Source organism: Hemitrygon akajei, chromosome 7 (genome assembly GCF_048418815.1).
Source record: "Hemitrygon akajei chromosome 7, sHemAka1.3, whole genome shotgun sequence".
In the NCBI taxonomy this organism is placed as follows: domain Eukaryota; kingdom Metazoa; phylum Chordata; class Chondrichthyes; order Myliobatiformes; family Dasyatidae; genus Hemitrygon; species Hemitrygon akajei.
In genome coordinates, this window is record NC_133130.1 from 35132791 (window position 1) to 35155383 (window position 22593).

Sequence of the window (22593 nt, forward strand, 5' to 3'; positions counted from 1 at the left end):
ATTCAGCTTCAGGAAGGGATGGTTGCCTTTGAATGGTAGGAGTACACAATGGGTTTAATATAGGTATAAATTTGGCCTCTGCTCTTTCTTTTTAGCTTCTATGATCTTAGATATTCCAAAGCCACATGGGTTTACGGTTAGTAAGTTGTGGGCATACTATGTTGGTGCTGGAGGCATGGCAACACTTATGTACTGGCTTCATCACATCCTCAGATCATGTTGACGATTGAAGTAAACAACATTAACATTTCACCGTATGTTTTGATGTAGATGTGACAAAACTAATCTACAAATGTTTAATAAATTTGAAGTGTTAAAGTTATTTTGGGTGAATGCAATTTCCTCTGATGATGTAATCTGGAAGAAAGCTTAACCTTGCAGTTAATTAAATCATGAAGAAAACAAAAGGCACTTTTTCCAAACAAAAGTTTTTGGAAATCTGAAACTATCTTCCCTAAAACACTGACAAATTAATACAAAATGCAATTATCAACACAGTCTGATCAATTGTTTTCTGAAAGGCAGACTCAAAGGCAAGCAACTGATGAGTTAAAAAGCTGCTAAGATTGAAGTATGGCTCAAACTATTTTATGCTAACTTCTCAGATAACATGTTCTAACACTACATTTGCACACAATGTTTTTTTTAAATATTCAAACTGAAAACCTCCAACAGCTCAGAAAAAACATCTGGTTTTCAATTCCTGACACCTTGCCAAATGCAAGCATCAGCAAATCGCTCAATGGTACAGCCTAAAACAAACTTTCATTGCAAACAACTTAAGTAAAAGCCATGCATGAAAATGAAGATCTAAATATCGGTAAGTTTATTTTGTTACTGCTAAAAATACTAAAGGTTGCATAATACAATGTTTAATAAGAGTATGGCAGCACAAGTGTTAATAGACACAATTGCTAGTCAATTTTTAATGGCCTCCTATGGTAAAACTGGCAGCCTATGTACTTCAGAGCCAAATGGTGCCTAATTACTGAGGGAGGTTACATGTAAACTGTTCTTCTTCAACCTCAACTCCCCAAAACTACAGCATCTCCCTCACCCAGTAAGACAGCATTCTTCTCTTGCTTGCTGCTTCGGAAATTGACTCTTAGTTCCCTCATTCCTGATTGAAATCACCTTAAAGCCAATTCATCTGTGTAACAGTGTTCCCAAATTCATCCATTGCATTACAGCCAATTGGTCTCAAGGAACCACGTGTTATAGTAGATAACCTATAGTTAACCGCTTTTAACTTTTTTTTCATCCTACTATCTTTGCTCCTTGCCTTGAAATTCTCAACCTGCTTCCTCTAACAAAGTTCAGATATCTTATTTAAAACCAATGGTTTATATAAAATTTATTTTACTCATTTCCATTTTCAATTTAAACATTTCTTTACCATATACCAACCTAGTTTCTCATTTATTTTTCATGCTCCTCAGAATTTTAGTTCAGTAGGTATATTATGTATGGATGAGTAATTTAGAATTAAGTGACTATCCCAAACTAAAATACATTAAAGCACAAAAATATCTTGTGCACCAGCATGAGAATTTTCCAGTTAGTGCTGCTAGAGAGAGAACAAATGGGCAAGAAAGAACTCCACTGTATTCACTCAGCTAACTGAACAACTGCAGTCAATTCTTTGATTTTCATTTACTATTGCTGCAAAATATTAGCCAGATGTTTCTATTTTGAACTGGGAATTTCGGTAACACAGTGAAAAAACTACAATATCTGGCAACATAAATCAAATGATATAGATAAGAATTTTTTTTTGCTTTCGATTGTCCCCTCCTTCCTCTTCCACCACCTCAAAAACTTTGTTATCCTCTACTAATAGGATAACAACATCACTACATTCCTTTTTCCTCTGCTCCATTCATCTGGCTTTGGTGGGCAGCCATATTATTAAAATACCTTCAACAGAATCCCACAAGACATTGATTAAAACAGGGAACAATTAGGATTTGCTCAGTATTTTCTTATAAAAATTGCCACAACCCCACTGCTGTAAATCCAAGGCCCACGACCAGTCAAAATGGACAGCACACAATCTCAGAAAAACTGCAGCGTGCATAACACCTTTCAACTTACTCACCTCATTAAACATCTGCTGCCCGACTGGTGGTAGAGACTACGGAAACAAAATTACATAATGCTGTTTTCCCCAGCCCAGCAGGATAAAAATCAATTTCTCACCTAAAAAGAGTGAACTATATCAATGACCTGGAGGACACACAGAAGAATCATAATGACCAAACACAGCTTTTCTGTAGTAGAGTAGCAACTAGCACAACGCTATTACAGCTCGAGGTGCTCCAGAGTTTGGAATTCAATTCTGGCACCATTCTGTAAAGAGTCTCGGTATGTCCTCCCCGTGGAATGCATGGGCTTTTTCTGGGTCCTCTGGATTCCTCCCATAGTCCAGGGTTAAACTGGAGTTGTTGCGGGTTGCTGGGGCAGCATGGTTCGAAGGGTCAGAAGGGCCAACTCCACCCAACATTACTAAATAAATAATAAAAATGAAGGGGTATTTCCTTTATTTGAAGATATATTTCCTTTCTATGAAGGGAAATCTTGCCTGACAAACTTGTTAAGAGTTCTTCAAGGAAGTAACAAGCAGGGTTGACAAAGGAGAGGCAGCGGATGTCACTTACTTGGATTTTCAGAAGGCATTTGATAAGGTGCCACACATGAGGCTGCTTAACAAGATAAAATTCTGTGGCATTACAGGAAAGATACTGGTATGAATAGAGGAATGGCTGACAGGCTGGAGGTAGTGAGTGGGAATCAAAGGGGTCTTTTCTGGTTGGCTGTCAGTGACTAGTAGTGTCCCTCAGGGGTCAGTATTTGGACTGCTACTTTTCACATTGTTTGTCAATGATTTAGATAATGGAATTGACGGTTTTGTGGCAAAGTGTGCAGATGATACAAAGAGAGGTGGATGGGTAGGTTGTGCTGAGGAAGCAATGTGATTGCAGAAGGACTGGGTAAAAATGGGCAAAAAAGTGGCAGATGGAAAACAGTGTTGGGAAATGTTATAATTAATGTTACCAAAATTCATTTTGGTAAAAGGAACAATACTGCAGACTATTATCTAAATGGGGAAAAAATTCAAACATTAGAGGAATTAGAAGTCCTCATGCAAGACTCTCAGAAGAATTTAGAGGGTAAGTCTGTGGTAAAGAAGACATTTATTTCAAGGGGAACAGAATATAAAAGCAAGGAGATAATGCTGAGCCTTTGTAAGACAAGTCAGGCTGCACTTGGAGTATTGTCAACAATTTTGAGCCCCATGTCTCAGAAAGGATGTGTTGTCATTGGAGAGAGTCCAGGGGAGGTTCATGAGGATGATTCTGGGAATAAAGGGGTTAACATATGAGGAGCATTAGGGAGCTTTGGGCTTGTACTCACTGGAATTTAGAAGAACGCAGGGGGAAATCACATTGAAACCTGCCGAAGGCTGAAAGAACTGGAAAGGGTAGATGCAGAGAGGATGTTTCCTATGGTGGGGTTATCTGGAGTCCGAGGGCACAACCTCAAAATTGAGGGGCAACCCTTTAGAACAGAGGCAAGGAGGATTTTCTTTTTTAGCCAGAGAGTAGTAAATCTATGGAATGCTCTGTCACAGACAGTGGTAGAGGCTAGGTCCGTGGGCATATTTAAGTTGATCATTTCCTGATCGGTCAGGACCTCAGAGGATATGGTGAGAAGGCAGGTGTACGGGTGCCTCAAGGGTGGCGTTCTCAGGAATGCTGCCAGTACTACATGATAGTGATGGTAAGAATTGGAGGAGATGGCAGTTGAATGCGTGGCTGAGGAGTTGGTGCAGGGGGCAGGGTTTTAGATTTTTGGACCATTGTGATCTCTTCTGGGCAAGGTGGGACCTGTACAGATTGGATGGGTTGCACCTGAACTCGAGGGGGAGCAATATCCTTGCTGGTAGGTTTGCTAGCATGGTTCGGGAGGGTTTAAACTAATTTGCAAGGGGGATGGGACCCGGAGCGATAGAGCAGTGAAAGAAGTGCATGGAGTAAAGCCAGATCTAACATATAGAGAGGCTTTGAGGAAAGAGCAGCAGAATAAAGGGTATAAAGATAGTAAGGTAGAAGGGCTAAAGTGTGTGTACTTCAATGCAAGAAGCATCAGGAACAAAGGTGATGAACTGAGAGCTTGGATACATACATGGAATTATGATGTAGTGGCCATTACGGAGACTTGGCTGGCACCAGGGCAGGAATGGATTCTCAATATTCCTGGATTTCAGTGCTTTAAAAGGGATGGGGGGGGGGGGAGGGGAGGAGGTGTGGCATTACTGGTCAGGGATACTATTACAGCTGCAGAAACAGTGGGTAATGTAGCAGGATCCTCTTTTGAGTCAGTATGGGTGGAAGTCAGGAACAGGAAAGGAGCAGTTACTCTACTGGGAATATTCTATAGGCCCCCTGGTAGCAGCAGAGATACCAAGGAGCAAATTGGGAGGCAGATCTTGGAAAGGTATAAAAATAACAGGGTTGTTATCATGGGTGACTTTAATTTCCCTAATATTGATTGGCACTTGATTAGTTCCAAGGGTTTAGATGGGGCAGAATTTGTTAAGTGTGTCCAGGATGGATTCCTATCACAGTATGTTGACAGGCCGACAAGGGGGAATGCCATACTAGATCTAGAATTAGGTAATGAACCGGGGTCAGGTCACAGATGTGTCTGTGGGTGAGCATCTGGGGGACAATGATCACCGCTCCCTGACCTTTAGCATTATCATGGAAAAGGATAGAATCAGAGAGGACAGAAAAATTTTTAATTGGGGAAGGGCAAATTATGAGGCTATAAGGCTAGAACTTGCGGGTGTGAATTGGGATGATGTTTTTGCAGGGAAATGTACTATGGACATGTGGTCGATGTTTAGGGTTATCTTGCAGGATGTTAGGGATAAATTTGTCCCGGTGAGGAAGATAAAGAATGGTAGGGTGAAGGAACCAGTGACAAGTGAAGTGGAAAATCTAGTCAGGTGGAAGAAGGCAGCATACATGAGGTTTAGGAAGCAAGGATCAGATGGGTCTATTGAGAAATATAGGGTAGCAAGAAAGGAGCTTAAGAAGGGGCTGAGAAGAGCAAGAAGGGGTCATGAGAAGGCCATGGCGAGTAGGGTAAAGGAAAACCCCAAGGCATTCTTCAATTATGTGAAGAACAAAATGATGACAGGAGTAAAGGTAGGACCGATTAGAGATAAAAGTGGGAAGATGTGCCTGGAGGCTGTGGAAGTGAGCGAGGTCCTCAATGAATACTTCTCTTCAGTATTCAGCAATGAGAGGGAACTTGATGATGGTGAGGACAATATGAGTGAGGTTGATCTTCTGGAGCATGTTGATATTAAGGGAGAGGAGGTGTTGGAATTGTTAAAATACATTAGGATGGATAAGTCCCCGGGGCCTGACGGAATATTCCCCAGGCTGCTCCACGAGGCAAGGGAAGAGATTGCTGAGCCTCTGGCTAGGATCTTTATGTCCTCGTTGTCCACGGGAATGGTACCGGAGGATTGGAGGGAGGCAAATGTTGTCCCCTTGTTCAAAAAAGGTAGTAGGGATTGTCTGGGTAATTATAGACCAGTGAGCCTTACGTCTGTGGTGGGAAAGCTGTTGGAAAAGATTCTTAGAGATAGGATCTATGGGCATTTAGAATATCATGGTCTGATCAGGGACAGTCAGCATGGCTTTGTGAAGGGCAGATCATGCCTAACAAGCCTGATAGTTCTTTGAGGAGGTGACCAGGCATATAGATGAGGGTAGTGCAGTGGATGTGATCTACGTGGATTTTAGTAAGGCATTTGACAAGATTCCACATGGTAGGCTTAATTCAGAAAGTCAGAAGGCATGGGATCCAGGGAAGTTTGACCAGGTGGATTCAGAATTGGCTTGCCTGCAGAAGGCAGAGGGTTGTGGTGGAGGGAGTACATTCAGATTGGAGGGTTGTGACTAGTGGTGTCCCACAAGGATCTGTTCTGGGACCTCTACTTTTTGTGATTTTTATTAACGACCTGGATGTGGGGGTAGAAGGGTCGGTTGGCAAGTTTGCAAACAACATAAAGATTGGTGGTGTTGTAGATAGTGTAGAGGATTGTCAAAGATTGCAGAGACATTGATAGGATGCAGAAGTGGGCTGAGCAGTGGCAGATGGAGTTCAACCCGGAGAAGTGTGAGGTGGTACACTTTGGAAGGACAAACTCCAAGGCAGAGTACAAAGTAAATGGCAGGATACTTGGTAGTGTGGAGGAGCAGAGGGATCTGGGGGTACATGTCCACGGATCCCTGAAAGTTGCCTCACAGGTAGATAGGGTAGTTAAGGAAGCTTATGGGGTGTTAGCTTTCATAAGTCGAGGGATAGAGTTTAAGAGACGCGATGTAATGATGCAGCTCTATAAAACTCTAGTTAGGCCACACGGAGTACTGTGTCCAGTTCTGGTCACCTCACTATAGGAAGGATGTGGAAGCATTGGAAAGGGTACAGAGGACGTTTACCAGGATGCTGCCTGGTTTAGAGAGTATGGATTATGATCAGAGATTAAGGGAGCTAGGGCTTTCACTTTGGAGAGGAGGATGATGAGAAGAGACATGATAGAGGTGTACAAGATATTAAGAGGAATAGACACAGTGGACAGCCAGCGCCTCTTCCCCAGGGCACCACTGCTCAGTACAAGAGGACATGGCTTTAAGTTAAGGAGAGGGAAGTTCAAGGGGGATATTAGAGGAAGGTTTTTCACTCAGAGAGTGGTTGGTGCGTGGAATGTCCTGAGCACTGAGTGAGTGGTACTATCTTCAAGTTATGGGATATGGAATGGGTACCTGATTGTCAGCTTAAACTCAACTGAAGAGCCTGTTTCCTGTGTGGAATGACTGATCTACACAATACAGTCAGTTTTCTCATGTCTTTTTTGTCCCCCCTTTTCTTGAAAAATTATATTATACTTGCTGAATGAAAATAGATTCTTCAGCTGATCAACACAGAAACTCCCAATTACATTTATTTTATTCTCCCCAGATCTCCAACAACAGCTCTGCTGTCTGTGCCACTGTGCTGATTGATTCCTACTTGCTTTGTTAAATAGACTTAAACAAGACAATAGACAGTAGGTGCAGGAGTAGGCCATTCCGCCCTTCTAGCCAGCACTGCCATTCACTGTGGTCATGGCTGATCATACACAGTCAGTACCCCGTTCCTGCCCTCTCCCCTTATCCCTTGACCCCGCTATCTATAAGAGCCCTATCTAACTCTCTCTTGAATGCATCCAGAGACTTGGCCTCCACTGCCTTCTGGGGCAGAGCATTCCACATATCCACCACTCTCTGGGTGAAAAAGTTTTTCCGCATCTCTGTTCTAAATGGCCTAACCCTTATTTTTAAACTGTGGCCTCTAGTTCTGGACTCACCCATCAGCAGGAACATGCTTCCTGCCTCCAGTGTGTCCAATCCCTTAATAATCTTATATGTATCAATCAGATCCCCTCTCATCCTTCTAAATTCCAGTGTATACAAGCCCAGTCACTCCAATCTTTCAACATATGACAGTCCCGCCATTCCAGGAATTAACTTGTGAACCTATGCTGCACTCCCTCAATAGCAAGAATGTCCTTCCTCAAATTTGGAGACCAAAACTGCACACAATACTCCAGGTGGGGTCTCACCAGAGCCCTGTACAGCTGCAGAAGGACCTCTTTACTCCTATACTCAATTCCTCTTGTTATAAAGGCCAGCATGCCATTAGCTTTCTTCACTGCCTGCTGTACCTGTATGCTTGCTTTCATTGACTGATGTAGAAGAACACCTAGATCTCGTTGTACTTCCCCTTTTCCTAACTTGACTCCATTTAGATAGTAATCTGCCTTCCTGTTCTTGCCACCAAAGTGGATAACCTCACATTTATCCAGATTTTTTTAAAAAAATTATTTATTAAATTTTTAGAAAATTACAAAGAATAAATGTAATGATAAAATAGTATGAAAGAGAAAAAATAATATTAACCCTCCCCCCTCCCCTTAACCCTTATCTAAGAAAGAAAAAAAAAAGAAAGAAGAGAAAGATTGCCTGGATATTGGAGGATCCCCACATGCTCCATGGAGTTCAAAATAATTTTAATTTTTATTTTTAATTTTCCCCAATTACTTCATAATTTTATCTTCAAAGGACCTATGTATTTAATCCTATCTTTTGTAGGTATGGGAGCCACATTTTCAAAAATATATCATATTCAATTCTTAGATTGTATGTAATTTTTTCAAGTGGAATACAACTATATATTTCATTATTCCAACGATCCATAGTTAAATATAAATCAGATTTCCAAGTAACTGCGATAACTTTTTTGGCTACTGCCAATGCAATTTTTATAAATTTTTTCCGATACTTATTCAATTTAAGTTTCGGTATTGTCCCTTCAATGTCTCCTAATAAAAATAATTGGACTATGTGGGAGTTGTACTCCAGTAATTTGTTCCAATAAAAGTCTTAGATTTATCCAAAATGATTGAATTTTAAAACAAGACCAAGTAGAATGTAAAAAAGTACCAATTTCTTGATTACATCGAAAACATTGGTCAGACATATTTGAATTTAATCTATTTATTTTCTGTGGCGTTATATATAATTGATGTAAAAAATTATATTGTACTAATCTAAGTCGAACATTTATTGTATTTATCATACTATCAGAACATAAACTTGACCAGCTTTTTCCATCAAATTTAATATTCAAATCAGATTCCCATTTTTGTCTTGATTTATGAATTCCTGATTTAATTGTCTGATTTTGAATCAAATTGTACATACAGGATGTAAATTTTTTAATTTTTCCTTTTTGAATTAATATTTCTATTTCACTAGGTTTTGGCATCAACATTGTTTGACCCAGCTTTTCTCGTAAATAAGCCTTTAACTGAAAATAACAGAAAAGAGTGTTGTTTGATATTTTATATTTATTTTTTAATTGATCAAACAACATCAATATACCTCCTTCAAAACAATCACCTATATATTTAATCCCCTTTTGGAACCAATTATGTAAAAGTTTATTATCCATTGTAAAAGGAATAAGCCTATTTTGAATTAAAGTTCTTTTAGCTAATAAAGATTTATCTCATCGTCCATATTTACCTTATTCCATAAATCAATCAAGTGTCTTAATATAGGAGATTCTTTTTTTTCCCGTATCCATTTGGATTCCCATTTATATATAAAATCTTCTGGTATGTTTTCTCTTATCTTATCTAATTCTATTCTAATCCATGCCGGTTTTTCTTTATCAAAAAAAGACGCAATAAATCTAAGTTGACTTGCTTTATAATAATTCTTAAAATTTGAAAGTTGTAACCCTCCTAAATCAAATTTATATGTCAATTTTTCCAATGATATTCTTGACATCTTTCCTTTCCAAAGAAATTTCCTTACATATTTATTCAGTTCTTGAAAAAACTTCTGAGGCAATTGTATTGGTAAAGTTTGGAATAAATATTGCAATCTAGGAAATATATTCATTTTTACAGCATTAACTCTACCTATTAATGTTATTGGTAACGTCATCCATTTATCAAAATCCTCTTATTTTTTTAATAATGGCAAATAATTTTGTTTATATAAATTTTTTACATCATTATCAACTCTAATACCTAAATATTTTATCCCATTTATTGACCATCGAAATTGAGTTACTAATCGACATTGACTATAATTTCCTTTGGTAAGGGGTAAAATTTCACTTTTATCCCAATTTACTTTATACCCTGATACTTTCCTATATTCTTCCAATCTAAAAGATAGTCTTTGCAAAGATTGCAATGGGTTTGTTAAATAAATCAAAACATCAGCAAATAAATTAATCTTATATTCTTCTTAATTAACTCTAAAGCCCCCAATGTCTGAATCTGTTCTAATTAATTCAGCTAATGGTTCTATTGCCAATACAAATAAAGCAGGTGATAATGGGCAGCCTTGTCTAGTTAACCTCGTTAAGCAAAATGGTGTTGAAATCTGATCATTTGTAACTACTTTAGCTTGAGGATTAGTATTTAAGGTTTTAATCCATTGTATAAAAGATTTTCCTAACTTATATTTTTCCAATATCTTAAATAAAAAATCCCATTCCAATCTATCAAATGCTTTCTCTGCATCCAAAGCAACTGCCACACTCATTTCCTCTCTTTTTTTTGTGCCAAATGAATTATACTAAGTAACCGAGTTATATTATCCATTGATTGTCTGTTTTTAATAAAACCTGTTTGATCCATATGTATTAACTTTGGTAAATATTTAGATATTCTATTAGATAAAACTTTTGCTATTATTTTATAATCTGCATTCAACAAAGAAATAGGCCTATATGATGTTGGTTTTAAAGGATCTCTATCTTTTTTTGGCAACACAGTTATGATTGCTGTTAAAAAAGATTGTGGGAGTTTATGCATTCTTTATTAATTCCATAAAAGGAGGAATTAATAAATCTTTAATTTTTTTTTATAAAATTCAGGAGGAAAACCATCTTCTCCTGGGGATTTATTACTCTGAAGTGATCCTAAAGCTTCTTCAACCTCTTAATGGAAAGGGCATATCTAATCCTTTCTGTTCTTCCAAATTTAATTTTGGAAGGGTTATCTGTGATAAAAATTTATCTATCTCATCAATCTTATTTTGTAATTCTGATTGATATAGTTCAGTATAAAAATTTTTTAAAGTTTCATTAATTTCCAAAGGTTTATAAGTAACCTTATTTGCACTTGTTCTAATTGCATTTATTGTTTTAGAAGCCTGTTCTGTTTTCAGCTGCCAAGCAAGAATCTTATGTGATCTTTCACCTAATTCATAATATTTCTGTTTAGTTCTCATAATTACTTTTTCTGTATGATATGTCTGGAGTGTATTATATTGTAATTTTTTATTAACAAGTTGTCTTTGTTTTTCTTCTGTCATATATCTTTGAGATTCTTTTTCTAACTTTATGATATCTTTTTCCAATTGATCTATTTCTGCCATGTATTCCTTCTTAATTTTAGATGTATAACTTATAATCTGACCCCTTAAATATGCTTTCATCACTTCCCATAATACAATTTTATCCTCAACTGAATGTAAATTCGTATCCAAAAAAATTGAATCTGTTTTTTCATAAAATCACAAAAATCTTGACATTTTAATAAAATTGAATTAAATCTCCATCTATAGATCGATTCCTCCTTATCCATCATTATCATTGTCATTATCAAGGGGGAATGATCTGACAGTATTCTTGCTTTATATTCCACACTTTTCACTCTATCCTGAATATTTTTTGATAATAAAAAAATCAATCCTTGAATAAGTTTTATGTCTATTTGAATAAAATGAATAGTCTCTTCCTCTTGGATTAATTTTTCTCCATATATCAATCAGGTTTAACTCTTTCATTAATGATAAAGTTAGTTTTATTACTTTTGATTTTATAACAACTTTAGTTGACCTATCCAAAACTGGATCTAAACAAAAATTAAAGTCTCCACCTATTAATATTTTATCATGTGCATCAGCCAAGTTCAAAAAAACTTCTTGTATGAATTTTGCATCATTTTCATTTGGTGCATAAATGTTCATAGGAGTCCATAATTCTGAAAAAATTTGACAATGTATAATCACATATCTCCCCACAGAATCAATTACTACATTTTGTATATTAATTGATAAAGTTTTATTAACCAAAATTGCAACTCCTCTCAATTTTGAATTAAATGAAGCTGCAATGACATTTCCAACCCAATCTCTCTTTAATTTCTTATGTTCTGTTTCTGTTAAATGTGTTTCTTGTAGAAAAGCTATATCTCCCTTCATTTTCTTAATATATGTTAAAACTCTTTTTCTTTTCACAGGTCCATTAAGTCCATTAACATTACAACTTTTTAAAAATTAAGTAAATTAATCATTCATAATACCTTGGGAACTCTTTAAAATTCTCCATGTTGCTATGAGTCTCTCCCCAACCATCCAGGCAAAAAAGAAGAAAAATAGAAGAAAGATAATAAATTTAAAAAAAACAAAATACCCCCCCACTAATGTTGCGAATAAAAAGAACACAACATTAACCCCCCCCCCATTTTACGGGTCATGGCAATCGCCATGATTGTACACGTGAAACTCGCAGCCATCGATCAGGAGCTCCTCCAGCTCCCCCGCAAAAAAAAAGAAAATATATTAGTGAAGAAACAAAAAAGAAAATAATGTCTCTACTCCCAGTTAATACTCAACTATTTTTTTTCTTCTTATTCCTTATAAATGTCCGTCAAGTCCAACCTTATTTCAGTCTTCATCATTAGTCCACTTCATTTCTATAATTCTTTACTCCCCCTCATGGATATCAGGTAGTTCTTGTACAAATTTCTCCGCTTTCCGGTAGTCAACGAAAAATCTTCTTTCTTCGTTATCCAGGAAAATTATCAATTTTGCTGGGTAGCTCAATAAAAATTTATAGCCCTTTTCCCATAAAGATTTTTTCACTGGATTAAATTCCTTCCGCCTCTTCAGAAGATCGTAACTTATGTCTGGATTAAAAAAAACTCTTTTCCCTTCTATCATCAATGGCCCATTTCTCTTTTTAGCACCTTGAGTAGCTGCCTTCAAGATCATTTCTTTATCTTGGTACCTTAAGCATTTTATCAAAATTGATCTTGGATTTTGATCTTGTTGAGGTTTTGGTCTTAAAGCTCTGTGTGCTCTTTCAATTTCAATTACTTGACTTCCTTCTTTCATTTCCAAAATTTTCAGAATCCATTCTTGGAAGAATTTTATTGGATTTTCTCCCTCTGTACCTTCTATAAGACCAACAATTTTAATATTATTTCATCTACTAGAGTTTTCAAGCACATCTATCTTTTCCAACATCCGTTTTCTTTCTGTTGTCCAGGCAAGATTATTGTCTTCTATCTTATCTATTCTTTCAGTGTTTTCTTCCATTTTTACTTCCATCTCTTTAACTTTATTATCCATCTTCTTTTGATTTTCCATCACATTATCGAGTGTAATCTGCATCCTTCTTATATCTGTTCTTATAGCTTTTAATTCATTCATCATATATATCAGGATATCTCTTATGTCTCCTTTAATCTCTTACTTTTCCTCTTCATCTGTTTCCCAAAGAATCTGATTCCACTTCCGATTCACTTCCAGCCGTAGTTGGGATTTGTAGTTTTGTTAGTATCTGTTCATTGTTACGTCCCCGTGACACGTGACATTGGTGTACTTGTCACGTGACAGGTGTTGAAGCTGTACTGGACTTGAGGTAATGGTCTTGTGATGGTGGAGTGACGTCATTTTCCCACCAGTAGAGGTCAGGTGACAGGTTTTTTTTTTACAGGGTATAAAAGGAGGACCCCTCCCTGTGAGGAGGGGCACTTCGTGGCTGGATTTGCCATGCTGACTTCATGCCACTGCATGATTTAATGTTATGACGCAGTTTAGTTGAAAGATGAAGTTTTATCTAATGCCTAAAGTTTAAAAGGTCATTGCCAGCAGTTTCTTTATAATACTGCTAGTTGAGAATCAGTGGAGAGTGAAGGTCGGAGTTCGGGAGTTAAAAGATCGAGGAGAATCGATTTCGACGGTGAAACAGGTTCGACCTTGTTTGATCCTTATTCGGAAGGAATTTGTTGACTGTTCTCGTGTTAATCCCTGTGAAATAGCAGAAAGGATTGGGAACAGTTTTGTAAAGGAAAGGTCAGTGCCTTTAAGCCGTTACATTTCATCTTCGTAAAATTCTTCGTGGGAAAAATAGTTCGACTGGGAACTGCAACAACGCGACGTGAAAGAGAATTTAAATCGTCTTAAAAAGTCTCTCCCTTAAATGGCCTGTGAGCATTTTGAACTTTTGCAATACTACTTTGAAGAACTGTTTTTGCAACATCGCTTTAAGAACTGTTTAAGCTGCCGCACCGCAGCTGATTTCCGGTTACGTTAGTGATTTGTTTACTTTTGGGGGGGTTTGTTTTCAGTGTTTAATAAACGTGTTATTTGTTATAAAAACCCCTGCCTAACTCATATATTTATTGTGGCTTGAATCCGTAACATAAATATGGGGGCTGCGTCCGGATTGGATCATTTGCGTTTAAATGCTTGTTAAATTTTGAATCGGTATTTTGGACAAGAGGAATACTTGATTCTTTTGTTTGATTGGTTTGTGAGTGGTATTCGGCAACAATGAATATTGATGAGTTTCAGGCTTCGCCAGACGCGGAGTTGTTAGCAAAGGCGAAAAAACTGAGGTGTCTGAGATAGCTAGTAGATTGCAACTTAAAGGTATTTTGAAGACTACATAAAGGCTGTAATACTGAGAAAAATCGCGTCGCACTATGTGGATTCGGGTGATTTTGATGAATCAACTTTAGAGTACCGTAGATACCGGATTATAAGCCGCTACTTTTTTCCCACGCTTTGAACAGCTTTGAACACTGCGGCCTTTACTACGGTGCGGCTAATGCATGGTTTTTTTTCATGCCGCCAAAAACATTTTGCCTCGTAACAGTAGACCAATAAAATTGATGAGTAGTTCACAGAGGTCCAATGAAATTGTACGATAAATCAAGCGCACTTTCACAATTAAATTATTGTAAATCAGTCATTTGTACTCACCCTCATCAACATGGAAAACACTCGAAGAAAAGCATTGTGCTGCCTTTATGGCAGTTATTTAGTTTATAATATTTTCGCTTAGTAATTCATTTGTTAGTATTTTCTAGTTAAAGTTAGAAGTGTTTTAACTATATTTGTTTTCTGTACTACATCCCGGGATGCTATGACGTCACATCCGGTTTCGCCGCGTCTTGTGGGGAAATACCGGCTTGCGATAAACGGGAAGGAGGGGGCGAGCATATTAGACCCGAGCGAAAACGCTGCTTTTAAGTTAAAGGCGATCAATAACTTTTCCTGGTAGGCTGCAGTATATATTTTTTTACCAGTCGTTAGGAGATATTGGAATGTTGTTCGTGCACTGTTCAGTAAAAAAGTATACGCAACGTAATTTGTGTGTTACCGATACGTATGTATATTTAAAAGTAGCCGTGTTACAGGCACGGTTCGAAAAAAAGCATTTGCAATATGTATTTGTTTATGTTACCATACGGATTTAATTAAAAGTTTAAAAAATCCTCACGTGTAATATCTTTCTGTGTAAATATCTCATATTACAACGTGAGACACCTGCGGCTTAAAATCCGGTGCGGCTTGTACAAGTACAAAATTGATTTTCTTTCTAAAATTAGAGCCTGCGGCTTTTAATCAGGTGCGCTCTGTAGTACGGAATCTACGGTAGTTTCCAATAAGTAATCTGGAGATGCAGTTGCAAATCGAACAAATGAAGTTGGAGCATTGTAGGTTAGAAGCTGATCAGAAACAAAGGGATTTTGAATATGCAATGACGGAATTAAGGTCTGGGAATCAGTCTTCTGGTTCTAGAAAACCGTTTGTTGCTAGTCAAGAAATTAAATTGGTCCCTCCATTTAGTGAAACAGAAGTGGAAAGATATTTCTAACATTTTGAAACGATTGCTCAGATTTCAGAGTGGCCGAAAGATAAATGGTCAGTGTTGTTACAAAGTGTAATTAAAGACAAAGCACAACAAGTTTATACAGCTTTAACTGCTACGCAAGCACTTGATTATGATATTGTGAAAAAGCATATGAATTAGTCCCAGAAGCGTATAGAGAAAGATTCAGAAGTTTGAAGAAGTCTGTGGAAAAAACTTGTGGAATTTGCCTATGATAAAGCTGTGTGTTTTGAGAGATGGGTTTCTTCTAAAAATGTAAATGAGGACTATGATACATTGAAAGAGCTGATTTTAATGGAGGAATTTAAAAGAAGCATTCCTGTTGAAGTAAGGACCTACTTAAATGAGAGGGATACTGATACATTGCAGGACTGTGCAAGATTAGCTGATGAGTATGTTTTAATCCATAAGAATAAATTTCCTCAGGGCAGAATTTTTAAGAGGAAAAATAACACGGAGACTCCAGGTAAATCAGAAATTAAATCAGAAGTTAATGAGAAAGGTAAGAACGAAGGAAAACCTGTGAAGGAAAGACAGTTTGGTCTTATTTGTAACTATTGTAGGAAGCCTGGCCATGTAATAGCTAACTGTTTCAGATTGAAAAAGAAAGAGAAGGAAGCAGTTCCAGATGCTTGTGTGCAACACACTGAAGCACCTGTAAAATTACAGGGTTCGATAAACACAAATGAGGTTTTGTTAGAGTCTGACCAAGTTAAAAAGGGATATGATTATTTTGTAACTGAAGGGTTTGTATCCTTGAAAGAAGGATCTACTCTGGTGCCAATAAAAATCCTTAGGGATACTGGAGCTTCTCAATCACTGATGTTAGACAGTGTATTGAAGTTTAATGAAGAGTCTGATTCTGGTGAGGTAAATTACATAAGAGGTGTTGGGAGTGATTTTATGCCTGTACATTTGCATAAATTTAAAGTCAGGGTTAGTTACAGGATTTGTTAAAGTAGGATTACAACCTAGCTTACCTGTGAAGGGTATTTCTTTATTGTTAGGTAATGACTTGGCAGGTGGACAAGTTTTTCCTGAAGTACATTTGACAATGGAGTCAGAGGACCCAGAGATGAATTCTAACACAGATTCTTCCTGTGTTGTGACTAGAGCTATGGCTAAAAAGATTGATGCGCAGAATGAGGTTGTTACTCATGACTGTTCAACTCAGGATTTGAGTTTTGAGGATGTGTCAGAGACTTTCATACCTTCGTTGTTTGAACAAGATTCTTGGAGTAAGTCTGACTATGAAGATTTATCTCTGTTTCGGAAGGAGATGATAGCAGAGCAGAATAGAGACCCTGAGATTATAAAATTAAGGGAACAAGCTCTACTAGATAATGAAATTGAGAAGGTGCCAGTAGGATATTACTTGGAAAAAGGGGTGTTGATGAGGAAGTGGAGCTCACTTACAATTCCTGCAAGTGAGGAATGGAATATTGTTTACCAGTTAGTTGTCCCTAAAGTTTATCGAAATGAGATTTTGACTTTAGCTCATAGTGTGCCTTTAGGTGGACATCAAGGCAGTAATTTTATGTCTGGATTGTTTCAACAGATAGTTTATAAATTGGGAGCTAAGCAAATCACTTTGTCTGTATACCATCCAGAGTCGCAAGGTGCCTTGGAGAGGTTTCATTCTACCCTCAAGAATATGATTAGGACATATTGTGTGGAAAATGAAAGTGATTGGGATGAGGGTATAAACTTACTTTTATTTGCAGTAAGGGAATTGGTACAAGAATCTTTAGGTTTTAGTCCATTTGAACTTGTATTTGGGCATAGAGTTAGAGGACCTTTAGTTTTATTAAAAGAACAGTGGATTAGTAAGGAAATACACACTAACTTGTGGGACTATGTTTTGAAATTTAAGGACAGGTTCCATAAAGCTTGTAGCTTAGCCAAGGAAAATTTAAAATTGGCTCAGGAGAAAATGAAACCTTGGTATGATAAAGAAGTTAGGATGAGGATGTTTAAGCCTGGAGATAAGGTGTTGGTTCTTTTCCCAGTGCAAACGAATCCTTTACAAGCTAGATTTCATGGTCCTTATTAAATTGTGTCAAAAATCAATGATGTGGATTACGTGATAAAAACTCCAGATCGTAGAAGGTCAACACAACTTTGCCATATAAATATGATTAAACCATATTTTGGGAAACAATCTGATACTCTGACTGTTGTGGTTAATGATAATGAGTTTGATTTAACTAGGAACATGATAGATGATTCATCTGAATTTCATTCTAAATCCAACATTGTTTCTGTCAGGTTACCAAATTCAACCATTCTGGAAAATATTGATGAGAAATTAGCACATTTACAGCTAGAGCAGAAACAGCAGATGAAGGAATTAATTTTTAAATATAAGGATTTGTTTCCAGATGTTCCGAGAAGGACTACTATAGCTTCACATGATGTAGATGTTGGAGATGCCAAACCTATTAAACAACACCCATATAGGATGAACGTAGAAAAATGTGAACTTGCTGAGAAAGAAATTAAATATATGTTAGAGAATAATATTATTAGACATTCTAACTCGAATTGGAGTTCACCCTGTGTTATGGTGCCAAAACCAGATGGTAGTATTAGGTTTTGTATGGACTATAGGAAGGTGAATGCTGTAACGAAATCAGATGCATATCCAATTCCTAGAGTAGATGATTGTGTAGATAAAGTTGGAAAAGCAAAGTTCCTTAAAAAGATTGATTTATTGAAAGGGTATTGGTGTGTTCCATTAACGGACAGAGGTAGAGAGATTTCTGCATTTGTAACTCCATCTGGGCTATATGAATATAATGTTCTTCCATTTGGGATGAAGAATGCCCCAGGTACTTTTCAGAGGATGATTAACTCTGTGATTCAGGGATTGAAAGATACTGATGCTTATATTGATGATTTAGTGACAGGAAATGATACTTGGGAAGCACACATTATTGCGGTGGAGAAATTGCTTGAAAGGCTTTCAAAAGCTAACTTAACTATTAATTTAGCTAAGAGTGAATTTGGACATGCCACTGTGACTTACCTTGGTTATGTTGTGGATCAAGGTGAGGTAGCTCCTGTTCAGGCAAAAGTTCAGGCAATTTTAGAGATTCCCACTCAACGGGGAAAAAACCTCTCAGAAGATTCTTGGGAATGGTAGGATATTATCGAAAATTTTGTAAGAATTTTGCTAATGTTGCCCTTCCATTAACTAACCTTTTGCAGAAGAATGTGAAGTTTGTGTGGACAGTGCCTTGTCAAGAAGCATTTGAAAAGTTGAAAACAATGATATGTCAACATCCTGTGCTTAAGGCACCTGACTTTGAAAAACCTTTTTCATTAGCTGTAGATGCTAGTGATGAGGCTGCAGGAGCAGTATTAATGCAAAGGAATGAGGGTGATGAGGTTGATCATCCAGTAGCTTACTTTTCTAAGAAATTTAATAAGCATCAAAGAAACTATTCGACAATAGAGAAGGAATTGTTATCTCTTGTTTTAGCTTTAGAATATTTTGAGGTATATGTTGGTACAACTCAAAAACCACTTATTGTTTACACTGATCATAATCCGTTAGTTTTTCTGAGTAAGATGAAAAACAAAAACAGAAGATTATTAAATTGGAGTTTGATGTTACAAGAGTACAATATTGTGATAACTCATATTAAAGGTAAAGATAATGTGGTTGCTGATTGTCTATCTCGATGTTGAATGTACAATGTAATTTTTTTTATGGAGTGGTTTTTTTTACAATTGTAACACTCCTACTGTATTGTGAGTTGTAAGATGTTATATGATGATACTGTATTGTATATTATGTATGTTATAAAATTTATACATTTGTTTTTCTTGTAAATAATTGTTAAAATTTTTGTTCTTGTCAGACCAAAGATGTTTTTTGGAGGGAGGTGTTACGTACCCGTGATACGTGACAGTGGTGTACTTGTCACGTAACAGGTGTTGAAGCTGTACTGGACTTGAGGTAATGGTCTTGTGATGGTGGAGTGACGTCATTTTCCCGCCAGTAGAGGTCATGTGACAGGTTTTTTTTTAAACAGGGTATAAAAGGAGGACCCCTCCCTGTGAGGAGGGGCAGTTCGTGGCTGGATTTGCCATGCTGACTTCATGCCACTGCATGATTTAATGTTATGACGCAGTTTAGTTGAAAGATGAAGTTTTATCTAATGCCCAAAGTTTAAACGGTCATTGCCAGCAGTTTCTTTATAATACTGCTAGTTGAGAATCAGTGGAGAGTGAAGATCGGAGTTCGAGAGTTAAAAGATCGAGGAGAATCGATTTCGACGGTGAAACAGGTTCGACCTTGTTTGATCCTTATTCGGAAGGAATTCGTTGACTGTTCTCGTGTTAAACCCTGTGAAATAGCAGAAAGGATTGGGAACAGTTTTGTAAAGGAAAGGTCAGTGCCTTTAAGCCGTTACATTTCATCTTCGTAAAATTCTTCGTGGGAAAAGTAGTTCGACTGGGAACTGCAACAACGCGACGTGAAAGAGAATTTAAATCGTCTTAAAAAGTCTCTCCCTTAAATGGACTGTGAGCATTTTGAACTTTTGCAATACTACTTTGAAGAACTGTTTTTGCAACATCGCTTTAAGAACTGTTTAAGCTGCCGCACCGCAGCTGATTTCCGGTTACGTTAGTGATTTGTTTACTTTTGGGGGGTTTGTTTTCAGTGTTTAATAAACGTGTTATTTGTTATAAAAACCGCTGCCTAACTCATATATTTATTGTTGCTTGAATCCGTAACATCATGCATACTTGTTTCTTCGCGCATGCGTTGTTCTTGCCGTTTCTTCTTAGAGACCACAGACAATGCCGCAACTTCCTGTCCCACACCATCAGAAGTGCCATGCACTTCGCCGGGAGGAGATCCAACTTGAGTACGAGGCTTCGCCGAAATGGTTAGGCCTTTTTCCCCGCCGACTTGCGCAGTCTTCAAAGTAGTAGCTTTCTTCTGTTTCAGTTTAGGAGCCATATCTAAAAATAATCCTGAGTTGCTTATAAATAGTTTCTAGTAGGTATTTGTTAACTCTTCTTCACTTAAACCCTATTTCATTACTTTTTACGAGGGAGCTGGATTCCCAACGTCTCGAGCCTACTTCATCACGTGACACCCCTCTCATTTATCCACATTAAACTGCATCTGCCATACATTTGCCCACTCACCCAACCTGTCCAAGTCACCCTGCATTCTCATAACATTCTCCTGACATTTCACACTGCCACCCAGCTTTGTGTCATCAGCAAATTTGCTAATGTTACTTTTAATCCCTTCATCTAAATCATTAATGTATATTGTAAACAGCTGCGGTCCCAACACCGAACCTTGCGGTACCCCACTGGTCACAGCCTGCCATTCCGAAAGGGACCCATTAATCGCTACTCTTTGTTTCCTGTTAGCCAGCCAATTTTCAATCCATGTCAGTACTCTGCCCCCAATACCATGTGCCCTAATTTTGCCCAATAATCTCCTAATTGGGACTTTATCAAAAGCTTTCTGGAAGTCCAGGTACACTACATCCACTAGCTCTCCCTTGTCCATTTTCATAGTTAGAGTTCTGGGCCAAGAACTCATTCAAAAATGAGGATCCTGAGAATACTGCTTACTATTGCAGTTATCAATGTTTTCAATTTCTCATACAGTGTTTATTATTCTACTAGCTCTTCATGTAGTTGCCAATAGAAAACTTGGATACTATGGAATTAACTCACTTGCTTGTGCAATCGTTCATTTTCTTCTATCTTGTTCTGCAGATCTTCATCAAAAACACTCTGTCGTTGCTGGTTTAGCTGAGATGGAGAATCAGCACTCTTCTGCTGTAAAAAAACAGTCAGATCCTATTTACAACAGAAGGTATTACATCACTACACACTTGTATATTCTATAAGGCAGAAATAATATAAAAGTATAAGTGACAAGCATCTGCATACATGAACATCAATGCAATTATTATTATTCACCACTGGGTGATGCTGAAACCATGCTGAACTGAACAGAATTCGCATTTACATCACTTTTAACAGAGTAAAACTAACTCTAATCATGACCAATCAAAAAAAAAATTCTATCCATAAATAATTCTATGGAAATATAGCCAAAAAGGGTTGACAGGGAGTTGGATTTTAAGAACAGCTAGGAAAATTCATGTTATCTAAACTTTCTCCCAGTCATGCTGTTCATTCCTCTCACAAAATAGTTAACATACTCCAACTTAATGCTGTCAATCTAGACAAATCATGGCCATATGTGATAGAAACACAGACCAAGTGCACCTTGACCTTACCAAAAGAACATCAACTGGCAAACTGTACCAACAAATACAAACTTTGCCCAATTAGTCTGTGTAAAACTGCTGGGAATACTTCTTCCAAACTCAATTCAGACAAACTCTGGATCTTCCATCTCCAATATCTCTGGATATTGAATGCAACCCTACTCCCCTTAGACTCCTAGCAATAACGTGTCCAACATCCGAATACAATCTAAACTTACCTAACCCAGCAAATATATGCTGATAATAAAATTTTAGTACATTAACATGTATAATAAACAGTCCAAATTGCCTCTATGTTGCATCATTCTACGATAATAGCCTGGTTAATCCAATAATTGATCAAAGACAAACTGAATTTGATAGCGGTGATTTTTTTAAACTGTAAAGTTAAATGAATAAAAACAAGTTCAGAAGCAACGATACTGTACAATGGACCGTAAGACAGAAAACCACAATTAGGCCATTTAGCCGATCAATTCTGCTCCACTAGTAGGTAATCATTTTCCAATGTTCTATAGATTCAGGAACAGTTCCTGCTAATTGAAGGGTGGCTAATGTTGTCCCACTTTTCAAGAAAGGAGGGAGAGAGAAAACAGGGAATTATAGACCGGTTAGCCTGACGTCAGTGGTGGGAAAGATGATGGAGTCAATTATAAAAGAGGAAATTACGACACATTTGGAGAGCAGTAGAAGGATCAGTCCAAGTCAGCATGGATTTATGAAGGGAAAATCATGCTTGATTAATCTTCTGGAGTTTTTTGAGGATGTA

General features: G+C 37.3%; 1 protein-coding gene across 3 annotated transcripts in view; it reads right to left on the minus strand.

The window, feature by feature from the left end:
- ppp1r21 (protein phosphatase 1, regulatory subunit 21) overlaps positions 1-22593 on the minus strand; it is a 101158-nt gene that overhangs the window by 64933 nt on the left and 13632 nt on the right. Inside the window, exon 4 of one of the 3 annotated variants that reach the window (XM_073050620.1) lies at positions 21262-21363. In XM_073050620.1, the coding sequence (XP_072906721.1) occupies positions 21262-21363 (102 nt within the window). Of the gene's footprint in view, positions 1-11947; positions 12041-21261; positions 21367-22593 lie in introns of those variants that run through there. The other 2 variants (XM_073050619.1, XM_073050621.1) reach the window with 2 other exon arrangements.